General features: G+C 55.1%; 1 protein-coding gene across 9 annotated transcripts in view; it reads left to right on the top strand.

The window, feature by feature from the left end:
* Nucleotides 1-16,844, top strand: part of EPS15L1 (epidermal growth factor receptor pathway substrate 15 like 1) — a 98,903-nt gene extending 82,059 nt beyond the window's left edge. For 4 of the 9 annotated variants that reach the window (XM_059389296.1, XM_059389295.1, XM_059389298.1 and 1 more), the window contains 2 exons: nucleotides 7,056-7,261; nucleotides 12,161-16,844. In XM_059389296.1, coding sequence (XP_059245279.1) covers nucleotides 7,056-7,261; nucleotides 12,161-12,307 — 353 coding nt within the window. In that variant the 3' untranslated portion in view covers nucleotides 12,308-16,844. Of the gene's footprint in view, nucleotides 1-7,055; nucleotides 7,471-12,160 lie in introns of those variants that run through there. The other 5 variants (XM_059389302.1, XM_059389300.1, XM_059389301.1 and 2 more) reach the window with 4 other exon arrangements.
* Nucleotides 16,845-17,217: the final 373 nt, after the last annotated feature.

Below are 17,217 nucleotides of genomic sequence, written 5' to 3'. Positions count from 1 at the left end.
CAGGGTGGGAAGGGAGAAGCCCAGGAAACATGGAGTGCCCCCTCCCCAGCCACGGTTCTCCTGTGTGATGTGACAGTCCGAAACCTGGCAGTCGCGTGGGTGTCCCCTGTTGTGGAGCGCAAGTGACAGCTGCGTGGGTGTTCCACGCTGGGATAAATGGCAGTTGTGTGAACGAGCATCCTATGCTGTGTAGGGTAATCGCTAAGGTGGGGCAGCTGTCCTGACCACAAGCCCTTTGTTTTTTATTTTTTTGTTGTGTTTTGTTGTTTTCGTATTTTTCTCTCTTCTACAGAAATGGAGTTGCATTTTTCAACTTCGGCCCTGAATTTTATAAATAGAACCCAGCAAGTGACCAGTTGGGATGAAAACAAACTCACGCTCGGGCGTGTTTTTGATAGCTTTACCCATCGGATTTACTGAGACCCTGAGTCACACAAAAAACCTCTTCGTCTCCTCCTAAGACTTCTGAATGAGGGGAATCTGCCTTCTTGCAGAGTTTTGAGCGTTCACAGCCTTTCAAGTGTGCATTCCGTTGTTTCTTCCATGGGCAGGCCAGGCTCCCAGGGACCCTTCCCAGGCAGCAGTTTCCTGGAAAGCACGTTGGGAAAGGCGCAGCGAGGAAGGAGCTCTGCTGCCAGAGACTCACTCAGGAGCACCTGCCCGGGGCCCGGCCTCTTCCCCGACCCTGGGGGTTCATGGCATACGGGGCACAGGGGCACACATGGCCTCGAAAATTAAATAGAATTAAAGAAATTTCTACCAGGGTGGAGCCGGCCACCGAGGTTTTTTTTTTGTTGTTTCTTTTTTTTTTTTTTTTTTTTTAACAGCACACACTGTGGTAAACCATCGGGTTCATATTGTTTTTGCTAAAGGCAGTCCTGTGTGCGGTTTCGGCGCACCGCTTGGGTAACTGTTGAAACTGCTGCGGTTTGAAATAAGCCCTATTTTGCCTTTTCTTCAATCTTGCATTCCTCTCCCCTGTTAATGAGGACTCCTCTGAATATTGGAGAGTCACTGTGGGCTGCAGCCCAGCAGCTTCCAGCCCCCGGGGGGTCGTCACTCTACGGGTCCTCCCTCCTCACCTCTGCTCTGTGCCCACATCGAGGAATGGCAGGGTCGCGCCTCCCACCCGGGGCGTGTGTGGAGTCATCCCCCAGGAGCTCTTACAACAGGTTTTAAAAAACCGATGATCACTGCCTTCTCTGAAACGTGCCATGGTCAACATCTTTCCTTACTCATGGTTCCTGGACCCACAAAAAGGCACAAAACGGCAGTGAGTTTTTTCGCCCCGGGCCCCGGAGGCAACTAAAAATGACTTTGTCACGTTTAAGATAAACTACATCTCAGAAAATCAGCAAAACGATTAAGACGTTAGGAGAAGTGGTTATGTAAAAGCAGGAACTACACCCAGAATGTTTTAAAAGTGCAGCTGCTAAAAATAAATGGGGGTGCGGGGTAGAAAGTTTGGACCGAGGGCATTTGTGGCGTTGCATTTCTTGGCCGAAAGCCTCTGGTCACCAGCACAGTTGAGTGTCCGGCAAGCCAGGACGCCACCGATTTTGCACGTGTCAGGTCCAGTAATCCAGCCTCTCTGCCAAAGCACAAAAACAGACAACCCAGAGAAAAACCGTTCTGTTTCTTTTTTTTCCCTTCTGAAATCAAGAGCAGTTGCTGTGCCCTGGTTTCATATTAACACAGTCATGATTTCTAAATAACAACGGTTTCGGCAGCAGGGGCAAGACCAGGCCCCAGCAGTTTTGATGTGAACGGCGCTTTTCATCTCCCCGATCACCTCTTGGGTTGTCAGAAACCTCAGCTTGAAATCCTAGCAGGGCTGGATTCTGAACCACCACCCCCAAAAGCAATTTAAAAACCACAACAAACCCAAACCAGGGTGGGGAGATGTTCCCAATTTAAAAGAAGGAAAGAGCAGAAAAGTGGGCGATAGCCTTGCGCTCACTCTGGGGCTGGGCGAGGGTCCGAGACCCCTTATCCCTGCTCAGATAGCTGCCCTCTGCCCCAGACCCTGTAAGAAATGCTCCAAGAAGTCGAGCATTTCTGCTGAGCCGGGAGCTGTGTGTGCCATGCCCTGAGATTTTCAGCCTGTGCCCGGCAACTCTTTATTATTTTCCTGTATTCGAATTGTGCTGTTTGGTCCGTTGTCATTTTAGTTTTTGATTAAAAAAACAAATCAACCGAAGAGTGCACCAGTGAATATTGCTCTTTCTTGCAAGGGAGGGAATCCAGATGCCTTACTTTTTTCTAGCTCACCAGAGGGGTTCCCTGGGTCCCTCGGGACAGTCCTTTGGCTCTCGTATAGCAGCAGCCAGCCCCTGCCCCCCCCCACACACACACACCAGGGAGGGGAGTGGTATTGACTTGCGCTGGTTACTGAGCCCTGCCTACGAGGAACTGACCCTCAGGTGTGCTGGAGGCCAGAGGAAAGGCTGGTGCCATGGGAGGTGGACAAGGCACTGGGAGCCCTGCAGGGGAGGAGTTGAGCCCTGGGGAAGGGTCTGCCAGGGGAAGGGCAAGGCTGTGCCGGCCTGGACACTGTGGGTGGTCAGGAAAGTAGAAGCGGCATGGGAAGGAGGCTGGGGGTGGCAGGCCACGAAGACCAGGCCGTCTGAGGTCAGCTTCCCTTCCCCATGCAACCTGAGCCTGTGTCCCCAAGCCTGAGGTCTTGAGGGTCCTTGCACGTACTGGCTAACTGCAGATGAGGGCCAGTATTCCTAGGCACTGGAATGGCTCTGGGTGCTCCAGGAGCCCCCGGAGCGGGCCTCACTTGGGACACGTTTGTCTACCTGCGATTCAGCCTCGGGTGGTGCCGTCGCGTTGGGTGTGGAAAGCGAGGTGGAGTTGGCCTCCTGGTAGGCTTCATGGGGGTCTACTTCTGGGGCTGTGTATCTTCTTTTGGGGGTGGCACCTGGCCCAAGGCTGCACTGTGGGAGGGTGGGTAGAGAGGGGGGTTTGAGGCGGTGGGATGGCGGGTGCCCACGGAGGGGTCCAGGGGGACGGTGCCCTCTTCCAGAGGCTGCAAATGCCACCAAGCCGCTCCCAGGGCTTTTGAATGGCTCTGTCAGGGCAGAGAGCAGCAGTCGGGGTCCTCAGTTTCCTTTCTTGGAGCATCCTTCAGTCTCCCAGAAGGGCCTAATCAGCCGGCAGTAGCATGGGATGTACTTACCCGCGGGGCAGGTGCCCGAGCTGGGAGCGCGCTCCACGTCCCCGTTGTGCGGGGGGGTGTCTGTGAAAGGCCAGATTCGCTCTTCCTGTCCCTGCAGGCCTGACGTTTTCCCAGCTGCTCTGCTCTGCTCTCGTGGCATGGAAGCCTCCACGGAGGGCACACGAACGAGCTAGCCTAGCTCACCGACATCGGCGAGCCCGTACACCTTGACCCATGAGAGCGGGCAGCCTCATTGTGGGTCGACCCCTCCCCTCGGTGCCTGCTGTGGCAGCCACACAGGGGGTCCTTCTTTTGGCCCCGTGCGAGCTGGCTCGGGCTGCTGGAGTGGGAGCCCAGCCTGGGCGGCATAAACCACAGCAGCGCATCCTCATCTCACAGCTCTGGGGGCTGGAGGTCCAGGATCGGGCTGTTAGCAGGGCTGCTTCCTTCTGGGACCCCTCTTCTGGGCTGGTAGTGGGCCATCTTCACAGCGTTTTCTCTCTGTGCGTGTCTGTGTCCTAGTCTCCTTCTCTTACAAAATCTCCAGTCTTTCTGGACTAGGGCCCACCCACAGGACCTCGTTTTAACTCAGCTACCATTTCCAAGACCCTGTATCCAAACATAGTCGTGTTCTAAGGGCCGGTGGTGAAGATGACACCGTGAGTTTGTGGGGGATGCCCTTCAACCCATAACAACTCCTCCTCGTGGATCAGGAGATGGAATCTGGGAACCAGGTTGTGGGGGGGGGGGGGTTGCTGCTGTGCCGCTCCTGGTTTTCTAGGTAGATCTGGCCTGCCTCAGGGCTGACGGGATAGGAGCGCATCCTGGGGAGAGGGACCAGCCAGAAAAAAACCCCGAGTTGGGGGGTTCCCAGGGAAGGAGGTGCCACTTGGGCCCTGGTGGGCTGGTGGGGGTTGGGGGCCTTTGGGAGTCATCACGAGATGGGGGAAGCAGGGCCCAAGGCTGGGCTGGGGGCCAGGGGTCTTGTGCAGTGGAAAGCTTCGTTCAGCAGGGAGTCAGAGGGTCGGGCCCCGCGCTGGGCAGGGGGACACAGCTATGGACAGCGGCACCCCGACCTCTCAGAGCTTCCATTCTAGCGAGAGTAAAAAATACGCGTGTGACCAAAAGACAGAATGTGACAGGGACTGCCGAGCGGCAGACAGGGAGACATCTCAGCCAAGAGTGGGGAGGGGCAGCCTCAGAGCGCGTGGCGCCCACAAGAGGAAGGGCCTCCCAAGCCTGGGAACAGCGGGCACGATGGCTTGAGCTGGCCAGGGCGGAAGGTGGCCATGGTGGCGGGGCAGGGGGGCAGGTGGATGAGGCTGGGGGGTATTCCTAGGGCAGCTTCGAGCCTTTGGGAGATCTAAGGAGCATGGGCATCAGCTCTGTGTTAAAAGGCCCCTTTGCCGGGTGGGGATGGCCTTCAGGGCAGGAAGCCGAGAGAAGGAGCAGCCTTTGGAAGGGAGCAGTTCCCAGGGACCCAGGAGAGGTAAGGGCCACATGCGCGGGACAGTGGCTACAGAGAGAAATAGGATGTCTTGAGTTGGTGAGGGCACGTGGACTGGAGCACCCTGGCCCCACACCCACTCTTCCTCCTGCTTGGGGTGCCCCTGGGATATGCCTGGGCCCCCTTTGTTCTTAGGCGGACAGCCTGGAGTTTTGCAAGCTGCTGGGCGGGCCTCGCCTGACAGCCGTCTCCAATTCCCACAGTTTTGGGGGCCAGGGAGGCCTTGATTCATCTGTTAGTTCATCCCTAAGCCGGGGAGTAGGCTGGCTGTGCATGGTGGCTGTGGGGGAGCAGGTGTTCAAGGCCAGTGGAATAATCCAGGGAAGCTGTGGTGGGCGTCCTGAGCTCCCTGCTCTCTGCAGCCTGGCGGGGGGCTGGGGGGGTGCAGGGCCGAGGACTAGGACGAGGAGGAGGTGGGAGAGCTGCCGTCAGGACGACGACGTGGGGAGGAGCCTTTGATGCTGGACGGCGAGCTTGAAGGCAGGGCTCTGTCATGGATAGGGGAGGAGGTACCCACGGTGGAGACGTGACCAGTACAGAAAGTGGTGGGCGGCTCCCCCAGGCCTCCGCTTTGACAGATCAGTTGCTGTGGGACAGAGAAGTCGTAATTCCTGTTGCATGGTGGACTCAGCACTACCCTTCTGGGGAGTAGTCCTGTGACCTGTGTCAGTGGGGCACACCCAGGGGCCTTGGCAGAGGCTTTCTGTGAGGGGACTCTGAGCTCATAGGGCCCACCCACCATCGGGCTCCCCGTCTGCCTGTGAATCAACTCGAGGCCCCAGGGAGAGACAGACCTGTGCTCCAGCCCGCCCCTCCCCGCTCCCCGGCCCCTGGGAGTCCTACAGGCACTGCCTGAGGTAGGCAGTGTGCCCGAGAAGGTAGCACCCGCTGTGGAGCCCGGGGCAGCCTCGGGGTGGGGCTCAGAGTCGTGCTGCGTGCGTGCCTGAGGACCACCGTGCGTCAGCCACTCATCTGACCCCTGCCTCTTCACTCACATACTTCACACATGGGAAACTGAGGCCAGCTAGGCCTGAGGGACTTGTCCTTGTTGAGGTCTTAGAGCTAAAAGAAGCAGAGGCAAGCTGTGGCCCCAGACCCCTTAGGGACCTTTGGGGGCCTGTAGAAACATGGCATCAGAGAGGAGGCTTCTGAGAGCTGGGCGTGGAGAGGGGAGGGCAGGTATGCGCTGTGGCTGGCAGGTGGGCTGGCAGAGCCTGGCTGCGTGAGGAGGCAAGTGTCCCAGGCTCAGGTGCTACGTGGGGACACCAGAGGCACCGCTCGGGGCTGGGAGCGTTTTCTGGATGTCAGCTAAATGTCCGTGGTTGTGTGTGGAATGTGGCCCTTGGCTTGTGGGTTCTTGGTGCACACTAGCATAAGCAGCTAGACTGACAAATCAGAATCACGTCGAGTCTCCTCTAGTCTCTAACCTGGGGCTTGGACACAGAGCTGCTTGGATTAAATTGAACATCTCACTCCCGGTGCTTCACTGGGCACATGAGTGGTGTTAGGCAGGAACGAGCCCTACAAAACTGGCAGATCTGAAGGCTCATCAAGTGCCACTAGGCAGGCCTGGTGAGACCCCTGATTCCTGGTGGAACATTCTGGCACATTGGCAGGACTTGTTGGGAGAAGCCACCTGCCCTCAGGCCACAGCCCCAAGCATAGTCTCGTGGCCCAGGTTCCCTCTAATTCTGAACACCTCTATCCCACCCGCAGCTGGTAGAGATTGGCCTTGCTACGACCCCGGCACCCTAGCGAGCCCAGGAAGGCCCAAACCCCGGCCCTAGGAGCCACGAGCACAAAGGGCAGAAGCGGGAGCTGAGGACAGGTGTAAACCTCAGGACAGCAGAGGCCAGACCCTCACAGCCAATGCTAACTCTGTCCCATATGGTGAAACTAATCCCTCCCCTTTTTAACTGCAAATACTACCCTCTCCCCATTGTTTTATTGTTAGAAGCTTACAGTGTATTTTTCTGCTCAGCCATGACTTTTTTTTTTTTTTTTAACTCAGTGTGATAGTAAATGTGTTGCCACTAAAATGAGTCACTTTGAAACATGCCTGCATGTAAATTTGAAGACAGTACATTCTAGCTGTGTGGGGTGGGGCAGGGAGGGGCGTGTCTGAAGTGGTTTTCTTGCATCGCCCACAGACTGGTGAAGCCTCCGGGATAAGGTGAGACTAAAGCGAGATCCGTCCAGGATTCCCCTGGGATCTGTCCCACTGGAGAGTGGCATTCTGGCCCTTTCCGAAGAAGGAGAGGGTGTCCCTGCGAGTGCTCGCCCACCTCCTTAGTCAGGACTCTGTTCTGTCTGTGGTCAGTAACTTGTATTTTTTTTCTTTTCTTTTCTTTTCTCCTTTTTTTTTTTTTCTCCTAAACTTTCCAGGTAAAAGTACACCTGTAAGCCAGCTTGGTTCTGCAGACTTTCCCGAGCCCCCTGATCCATTCCAGCCACTCGGGGCTGACAGCAGTGACCCGTTCCAAAATAAAAAGGGGTTTGGGGACCCGTTTAGTGGAAAAGATCCATTTGCTCCCTCCTCTTCAGCTAAACCTTCTAAAGCCTCTTCCTTGGGCTTTGCAGACTTCACCTCTGTAAGTTGAGCTCCCTGTGCGCCAACCCCCCCCCCCCCCCCCCCCGCCCCCGCTTGCAGCTTCTCTGGGGTTCTTTTTTGTCTCTTTGAAACGGCAAACCTGGCTTCTATGTCCTGGTACCTCTACACTGTCCCTTGTGTTATTTATTGTGTACTGCTGCTTTTCTGTAAGAAAAACAGTTTCTCAATAAAAAAAGAGAAAGAGCTGCAGTTTGGGTACTCTGTGACCAAGGCACGCTTGCCCCCAGCAGGGCGGCCACACGTGCCGGTTTCTGTCCTTCCTGGTAGACTCTGTATCGTGCCTGTGGCCTGGAGGCCATGGCGTTCATGGATGTATGGAAGCTGAGATGTCAGACGCTTCCGAAGTATGCACACGAGATCGCGAAGATCCCATTAGAGAGTTCCACTGTCCCCAGAGGGGTCTTTGTGCAGGAGTTGGGCCGGTCCCACCACAGGGCGTTTTGAGCAGCAAGTAAGGATTGAAGGACCCAGGCAGGGCACGCGGAGGAAGAGCAGTGTGGTTTTCTAGAACTTATTTCAGTCCCCAGCTACGACGGAAGGAAATCGAGCCTAGAACAACTGCGCTGAAGGCCTTTGCCCTTTGCCAGACCCGAACGCAGACCCTCGCGGAGCCATTTAGCAAAGTGACGTGTCTTTTCTGAAGCTAATCCTGGGCTCTGGAAAGCCCAGCCCTTGTTTTCTCGGGGTACCGAAAAGATTCCAGATTGCAAAACGCAGTCACGTGGGGTGTTTCCAGTACCTTCCTCGGTACCAAGAACCTTGTTCTCAGAGAGCTTCAGATGTTGTCTTCGCAGAATCGGTTGCACCGTCTGTGGCACACTTTTTACGTTCGAATTTACAGAGTGCTTTGTTTCCTGGTTTGGTGGGAGATTCGTTGTCTGCTAGATGCTCCAGCTCCTAGAACATCCGTCCTTAAAACCAGCCCTGCCCTCACGGTGCCCGGAGAGCGCCTGATTCTCCCCCAAATCTGCCTCGTGCTTAGCTGTCTTGTGGTGGTCCCGGCCCTCGGCGACCTGTAAATGTTTTATGACTCCACTTAGCTCGATTTTGCCGACAGCCGGTGTACGCTGTGGACGGATCCCAACGGCGACGGTATTAATAAAAGCCCGAAACAAAACGCGCTCTATCTACAGTTTCTTGAATAGTACTGCGTTTGTGTTTGGGTGGAAAAATAAATAGAAAACGCTGAGGAGAAAAAGAGAGCTATTCACGCAGGATGCAGGTACTCTTGTTCTGGGTAGGCGAGAGGGGTAAGTAGATGTGGTTGGGAATTTGGAGAAATGGCTGTGCTTTCTGAAATGCGTGATTCTGCTTCTGTGTCCCCTCCCCACCCCTGGGAGCTGTTGGGGGAGAATATCAAAAACAACAACGAGGTTTTAAGCTGTCATTTGGCCAATGTTTCTGGTCATTCCAGAAACAACCTCAGTATCGAATCATCCTAGTTTCCTGGTGAGGGATCAGGTTCTGCCGCATTTGTAGCCTTGCTGCTATTTTTTGTTGAAAATCCCTTTTCCTGCTCCGGATGCCCCAGTTTTTCCAGAGGAAGCCCCCGACTGCGGAATTTGGCCCCTCCGAGGGGTTGAGGTGTGGGAGAGGCAGGACACCTGACAGGCTTGGTTCATCCCCTTCGGTCATACAGCGATGCAGAAATGGCCGGCCTCTGCCACCTTAGGGCACCTGGGATGCCTTTGTGTTATTGTGGCGTCTGGGAACCCAGGCCTTGGCCAGTGGTTTCTGGTTTGCCGGACCTCGGAGGCCTGGGGAGAGAGGCGGCGCCTGCAGAGCCCAGGCCCTCAAGAGGCTGGACTTTCTCTGGGTCTGGGCCACCTTCAGGCTGTGTGTTTGCGTCACGGAGAGGTCTCTCGCTGCCTGGCAGATCAGCACTGTGACTCCTTCAGTGCCCATGTCCTCCAGTGCTACCAGGACATGCTGGCAGCCATGCACAAGCCGCGTGGCCTGTGCCGGAGTTCAGGGAAGCCAACGGCACACACGTGGGCAGCCCCCCCGTTGGCGCCCTAGCCCTGCCCTTCTGGAAGCCTCTCGTTTACGAGCCCCGAGTTTCCATCAATGGGTCAGTTGTGCTTATAGCTGTTCACAGGAAATGTTTCTGAGATTTCTTTAAAAACAAGACTTTCTGTCTCAGGCAAATGTGTTTATTAGGAAGTGGCCTTTTTAGTGTAGCAAAATGGCTCCTTTTTCCAGAAGGCTGCGTGAAGAGCAGAGCGACTCTCCAATGGGATGTGCCGCGCCGGGCGTCGTCCGACGGCTCGGTGCGACTCTCCCAGCAGCGGGAGTGAGCCAGCGGGAGGTGGCTGCGAGTGTCCCTGGCCCGGAAGCCTCAGGCCCAGTGAGGAGTCGCCCCGGGTGCCCTCGGGTGCACAGCCGTCCGAACCCCGGGTTTCTGCTGAGAGGCTGCTGGAGGAAGACCGCCCAGGAGATGCCACGGGAGGCAGCATTCTGTGCCCTGTATCTCAGCTCCAGGACGGTGCAGGGATGAAGCAGGCATCACCTGCCGTTCCTGGAGGGGTGGCTGTGCCGACAGGCGCCCCAGGTTCTGGCTGGCACTGTGCATGCGGGTCGGAGGACCAGAGTGGACTAGTCGAGGGGGTCCCCCCCGCCTGGGGCCAGGAGATGCTCTTCTGCTGCTTGGAGGCCCAGAGGGAGCCTCAAGCAACCCTCCTCCTCCAGGTCCTCTCTGTGACACCATGCTCCAGCCTGCTTCTCAAATGTGCACAAATCCCAAGCCTGGGGAGAGTCTCTAGACCTGATCCTGAAGCTGGCCCCACCCCAGTCTGCTCTGAAGGCATCTGGAATGTTCCTGTCAGCACATTTCCTTTCAAATCGGGGACCCCTTGAGCAGGAGGCTCTGCAGGGACATCCCGAGACTCTGGGGCTGGGTGGAATCGGGGCGTGGCCTTGTGGCCTTCTGGCCTGGCTTCCAGGCTGTGGCCTGGTGGCCTTGGCCATTACTTATCAGCCCTCACCCTCCCCTCCTCTGCTGATAGAGGGTGAGGTCCCTGTCAGCCCCGCTGTCCCCTCCCGCTGCTGCCCGCCGTACTGGGAAGCTGTTTCTGCCAGTATTTGTGGGTTTTTCCTTGTTTTTCTCCTGATGAGGTGTTGGAAAATCCCCCAGAGAGTGCGGGGGTGGAGGCTTTCTGTGATGGAAACAGGAGGGGCGCGGACCAGATTCCAGGGAGTCCTACCTGGAGACCCATCAGGCCCTGAACGTTTTCCTGGGTAGTTTCTCTAAGAAACAGACTGGGCCTTTCTTCCTGGAGACGGCTCCTCTTCATGCTGACCACATACCCGTCCCTATCTAAGCCCCAAGGCCCGGCGGAGGGAGGCCTCCTCTCCTGCCCCACCTCCTTCTCCAGGCCACATGTGGTCCAGGCCAGGCTCCCTCCAGCGCCCCCACCCCCACCGCACCTCACACAAGCCCCTTGCAGCCCCTCTCACCCCGCAGAGCTGCACCCCTCCACCCGGACCCAGACCCAGAGAAAGTCCAGCCTTCTGAGGGCCCGGGCTCTGCAGGCGCCGCCTCTCTCCCCAGGCCTCTGTCTGCATCCGCACCTGTCGAAGGAGCTCCCATTCCAGGTTGTCACTCGGGCCCAGTAGGTGTGCAGAAGTAGCCGGGCATTCCTGTCGTGCTTCCTTCCCCAGTGCTCCCGGTGGGGTCTGTTCGGGCCTCTGCGAAGCCTGTGTCAGGTCAGGATTGTCTGTCTGTCTGCTCCCAAGGGGCGCCTTTCAGAGGCTGGCCGCCTCTTTTCTTTGGTGTCACCCAGTGCTTAGCACAGAGCCAGCAGAGCCAGTGCTGGGAGGAGAGGCCCAGGGAGGCTGAGCCCGAGGACAGGCCGCAGCTTTGCTCAGGGGTGTGGGGCGTGTGATTGGGGCCCGTGGGGGAACCAGAGACCTACATGTGGCGAAGAGCATGTGACATCGAGCTTTGCTTTTCTTTCTGTAGAGCTAAGGTAGCTTGAATGGTTTGACACAAACCACCCATCTCGGTATCAAAATGGTTTTCTTCCTTGTTTCAAAAACAAAATGGTTTTCTTTTTGTTTTGTTTTGTTTCTTTTTAATTGGACCTTTTGGGAAAAGACGTCAAGAACTGTGACCACATGGGCAGCATAAATGCCAGGGCGCCTATAAACATCCAAGTACGAGGAGGCTCCTCGCGGGCCCGGAGCTCCCTGGGCCGTGGCTGGGGTGGCGAGGCCACATTTCAAGACTGGCTTGTCCGTGCACATTTGAAACGCAGCACCATGTGCGTTTCGGAGTTCTCCAGTCCCAGCGTCTGCCACCCGCTGGTGTGATCGGCCTGTCCTCGAGGCCCAGGCCTTGTAGGTTTGCTGTTTGAGCTCCTCGGTTCAGCTGACCTCTGCTCCGCAGCCGCCCTCACAGACACCCCTGCTGTGCCCGGAGAGGAGGCGGAGTGGGGCTCCCCGCTCACACCCCCGCGAAGCCTCAGACTCTGACCCGGGGACGGGCAGGAGCCCTCCGCATCCCCAGATGGATGCCCAGCCTTGCCTGCTTTGGTTCCCTGTGGAGGGCCGGGCGGCTAGCTTCTCTGAGGTCCGAGGCGGTAGCTTGGGGCAGACTCAGCCCTGTTTCTTGGTGCATGTGACTGTGGGTCAGGACTGGGCTGTGCGTGTCCCCTCCCCGCTCCCCACCAAGACACGGGCTTCTAGCGTTTTCTGGTTTTTCACGTGCACACCGGGCAGCCGCCCTCCCCTTGCCACCCCCCACCCAGTGCACCCCAGCATCGCATTTCCCTGTGCCCGGACAAGCGCGTGCCAGGCGTGCCCCCATGCCCTGGTGCCACCCCAAGCGGCGGGTTGCAGCTCCTGGGCCCAGTAACCCAACCTCCATTTTCCTTTGCAGTTTGGCAATGAGGAGCAGCAGCTGGCCTGGGCCAAGCGGGAGAGCGAGAAGGCAGAGCAGGAGAGGCTGGCGCGGCTGCGGCGGCAGGAGCAGGAGGACCTGGAGCTGGCCATCGCGCTCAGCAAGGCTGACATGCCTGCCGCCTAGGCGCCCGGCACCGGCCACCAGCGCACGGAGGGACGGCCCCAGGGGCGGTTCTGCGGAAGGAGAAAACTCCAGCCAGTCTGCACACACACACACACACACACACACACACACACGCTCACACAGACACACTCACACACATACTCACACACACACTCAGCAGTCCCCGTTCACATTGTGACCTGTCACAGCCACTGTTAAGTCAAGGACTCGCTGGTCAGAGAGGGCCTTGGGCTCTGGGGGCTTGCCTGGCAGAGAGGCCCGGAGAGGCGCCGCTGTCGCAGATCCTGCTCTCCGCGGTGATGTCCCCGTCGAGTGACAGCACCGGCTCTTCCTCCATTTGCAGCACAGGACGAGGCGAGGAAGCGCGGTGACTCCTCGCCTCTCATCTCCTGCTCGTACCGGCGCCCGGGCGCTCCCACCCCCGTGTCTCCTCGACCCCCCCCTTCCGAGACAGACATCTGGGCGATGTATGCATTCGTTGTATAAAATTAAGTTTGAATGATTAATATAAAATATTTTAATACAAAACAATCTATTTCCCCCCCTTTCATTGAAATACTATTTTCCTCGCATTAACACTCACACGTGGCATCAGAGAGGCGAACCGGCCCCGCAGCGGGTGGACCAGCAGATGGAACGTTCTTGTTTCGATCCTAAGTATTTGAGTAGCTTCTAGGGCCACAGAGCCAGTTGGGGGAAGTTTCTAGGGGTCACCCTGGTACCCCAGGATACAGAATGTTTCTGAAATGGTTGGTTGTAGTCTCACTGTCACTAGAGCGGTGGCCCTTTGTCAGGGCCCTGCAGTTTGAAGAAAGATTCCTGCACCGCCCACTGAGGCCTGGTCTACGGAGGGGGCGAGGCCGCAGGCGGTCCTCATACCGGGAAACTGTAGTCAGAACCGGGAGGCAGGACAGTTTCCCACCGGGATGCAGCTGAATTCCCCCAGAACATTCCAGAAGCTTGGGCATGACTGTGGGGACGACCTCAGAAGTTGCCCAGGACATTGCAGAGCTGGCCCCAGCCTTCTGTCTCACTAACCCCAGGGAAACTGAGGCACTCCAGGCCAACTTCTCTCCGATAAAGATGGTAAATCTTTTGAACCCAAGCAGCCTGGGAACGGAAGGGCGGCAGAGAGCCTCGGACCCCCAGCCCGTGCAGGTTTGGAAGGGGACGAGATGGGGACGCGAGGACTAAACAGGCCCAGAGGGTTCCCCGTCAGGATCCGCTTTGATGCGAAGTCTCCGGACACAGCCCCAGCCTCGTCTGGTGGGGCTGGACTCCGAGACCCTTCTTTGGGAAAGTTCCTTTTCAGTGTCCTGTGCCTCTGGGTCAAGGTCTGCAGCCCTTTGCCGCCAAGGCCGGCTGCTCACCCCCGCCCCCTGCATGCTGCCTCTCGGCTGCATTGCAGCCAGGGAATCCCAAAACAGGTGTTTATGAACTCCATTTTACATTTTAATAAACTTTGCATTTTAGATGCAGTTTCAGATTTGCAGAAAAAGGTCGCAAAGATAATACAGAGGGGTTCCCACAAACACCGCACAATTTCCCCTGTGTTTAACATCGTAACGTTACTATGGTACATTTGTCACAATTCGTGAACCAATATCGACAAATTCTTATTAAAGGTCACCCTTTATTCAGTGCTTTTACCTTCGTCTGTCTCAGGACCCCGCTGTGTGTGCAGTGGTCTCGCCTCCCCAGGCTCCTCCCGGCGGGTTTCTCAGACTTGCATTTTTTTGCTGACTGTGACATTGTGGAGGGGGCTGGGCAGGGGTCTCCCAGCATGGCCCCGGGTTTGGCTTGTCTGGGACTTGGGGTGACAGGCAGGGGCGGAGCACAGAGGTGACGTGGGTTCCATCATCAATGCTGTCTGTCGCTGACACTGACCATCATCTGAGACGGATGGACTTTAGAAAGGCAGCTTCTCGGGCCCAGGTGTTTTGGGACACACACTCCTGTCAGGGTGCTAACCCGTGAGACCAGGAGAACGCCATGATTGGAGGTTTCATGACGGGGTAGGGAATGTGGGGGCACCCTGGACAGTCAGGGCCCTCGGAAACCTTTCTTTTCCAGGTGATGGACGAGAGGCCTCTGAAGTCCCAGAGGGGCCCCCGGTGCCCACGAGATGGCCTCACTCTGTCATTAACAGTGATGTGGGCCTGGGGCCTCTCGTGAAGCCTGTGGGCTTCCTGAGCGCTGATGGACCCCCTCATCCTCTCTGGAAAGGTGAGCAGCTTCCAGAACGTGTCTGGAGGCGATTCCTAAGGCTTCCTCCTCCTGAGGGGGGACCATCGTGTGTCCCCAGGGGGAGGTCACTGTGCCTCACTCCCCAAGGTGCCCACGGCTGCGCGCTTGAGCATATGGTGAAAACTGTACCATGTCTGTAGGGATTCAACCTCCATCCTTTGGTTATAACCTCAGAGCAACCTTGCGGGTGAGGCGGGCAGGGTGCGGGCGCATTGTCCTGATGGGAAAACTGAGGCTCGACGCCGGTACTCATTTGCCCAGAGCCCTGAAGCCCCAAGGGTCAGTGGCTCAGCATTTTGCTGGCCGTCGGAAAGATTTGTTTTTTCTTGCCTGCTGCTTTTTTACGTATGCACTGTGCCTAGAAAAGGTACAGAAAGTATCTCCTGATGTCTTAAATAGGAGGGCTGTGCACTGACTTAGTCCCGGGGTGCGGGGGGAGGGTACCGTGGGCTTTTGGGAACCCTTGAACCCCTGAGGATACATTTGTGGAATTTTCTTGTGTCATTAGGTTTTTTTGGGTTTTGTTTTTTGGGGTTTTTTTGTGTGTTTTGGGTTTTTTTTTTTCTTTTTTGCAGAGGGTGTCCGTGACGTTTTCATTCCCTTCTCAGCAGTTCCCAGACCACCTCCCCTCTCACCCAACCACCCCCAAAAGGTTATGAGCCAGTTTTAAATCCTGTTTTCCTCTTTCCCCAGCCTCATACACACACTCAGGGACACACCCCCCCACACAGACACACACATCTGCTGTGCAAATAATCGGCCTCGAGTCCACCGATCCATCCCCACGCCCACAGGCGCTCTCTGCCTCCTCCTTGGCGAGGAACACGCACATCCTTTCCTGAAAAACAGTGTCCAGGTTGAAAGCGCTGATGAGGAAAATCTCCAAACATAACAGCCACGAGAAGAGAACCACAAATCTCCCCTCCTCCCGCCCCACCCCTACGTGCATCGCTCACTGACAGCTGCCAGCCAGATTCTGCCACCTTCCCTGCTCCGAGCCCTTGGCAGACAGGCTGGAAGGCAGTTTCGTCCCTATGTCCTTTCAACCTTCCTCATTCAAGTCCACGTCACTCGAAAGGTGGGCACCTTCTCATACAGCGCCAGGCTGCGATCACACCTAGAACTCAGAGTCACACCCCCCCTTCCCTTTATCATATCCTGCACATGAGTGGTGACATCACTGATGTTAACCTGATGGCTGGAAGCCTTTGTCCCCTTAGGACGTGTCCCCACCCCCACCCCCAGCCCCCACCGCGGCTCCCACTTGTCACAGCTGTTTCCCCACCTCCTCATGGGTCCGAGACCCAGCTCCGGGTGCAGCAGGATCAGAACCCAAGGGTCCGGGATACCTGGTCTGAGCAGCCTTTTGCAAAAAGGTGATTGATGGTCTGCAACTTTCTCCTAATAAATGGAATTGCATCTTCAAAGCCAATTTCATTTAAAAGGACATCCTAGTCCTGGAACAGTTGTGGAAAGCTATTTTTAAAACAGGAAGCATCCCAGAAACAAAGAACCTGCCTCTTGAAATAATGGAGTAAATATTTCTGCCCCCTTATCAGATCTGGTTCCTTTGAAACATGGACCTTTTGGTCTTGTTTTGTTTTGTTTTCTTTTTTCCCCAAATTTTCCCCAGTAAAAGTTACCAGGAGCTGTACAAATTGTATCATGAGCTGTTGTTGGAAAAAACATAAAGGGAAATGTGATCCTTATCACCAGCTTATTCCAAAGAAATTACGTGATGTGGGCTTGCATGGCTCGCGTTGTGTTTATGTTTAGTGGGTTTTTAAATATCCCTTTGATTTGCTTTCTGGCGGCTGTGCTGTGTGCATTCTGCTTCATGACCTTGAGCATGCTACCTAAGTGCTCTGGGACTCAACTTTCCTCATTTGGCTGCAGAGATGGGGCCGGACCACTAGTGGAGGACCTTCCCAGCTTTAAAAGTCTGAAGATTATTATTCAAATCTCCAGAAAGACACCCATTTTAGGATTCCGGGTAACATAAAAGAGAAAAATAGAAACCATCCCCTTAGCCTCGTCTTTGCTTAGAATATTTTGTGCACATGTAGACAACAGCGTTGTATTATGATCACCAAACTTGGTAAGAGACTAGAAATTATTCCAGACACTAAAAGCAAATTATGATTAAGTCATGTGAGGGAGGTGCTGTGTATTGGTACAGTGGGAATCATAATATATGTATATCAAGTTAACATGTACACCTTACATTCACACAATGTACAAATGTATGCGATGCTATATGTCAAATGTATGTCAATAAAAATATTTTCCCAAGCATTAAAAAAAATTGAAAAAATATTTTTCCAGTCTTAATAAGTATTTGAAAGCTAAGGGGGAAATGCTTAAATAACTAATGTGTGTGTGTGTGTGTGTGTGTGTGTGTGTGTGTACTCTTATACATTTATTACACATACATATAATAATATTATTATATAATTAGTAGCCTGACATATAATAGACTTATATATAACAATATTCTTATGACATATAGTATATATAACATTATCAATATCCCATATCAACATTGTGTCGATAATACTTATGAATAATATGTATTGTAATATAAACTTAAAATACCTAGTACATTGCAAGAAAGCCAAGTTTCATATATGACCAAGTTTCTGTGACCTTGTGATGGTTTTCCT

This window comes from Mustela nigripes, chromosome 2 (assembly GCF_022355385.1).
Source record: "Mustela nigripes isolate SB6536 chromosome 2, MUSNIG.SB6536, whole genome shotgun sequence".
NCBI lineage: Eukaryota > Metazoa > Chordata > Mammalia > Carnivora > Mustelidae > Mustela > Mustela nigripes.
This window is presented reverse-complemented; position numbering and strand designations above follow the sequence as displayed.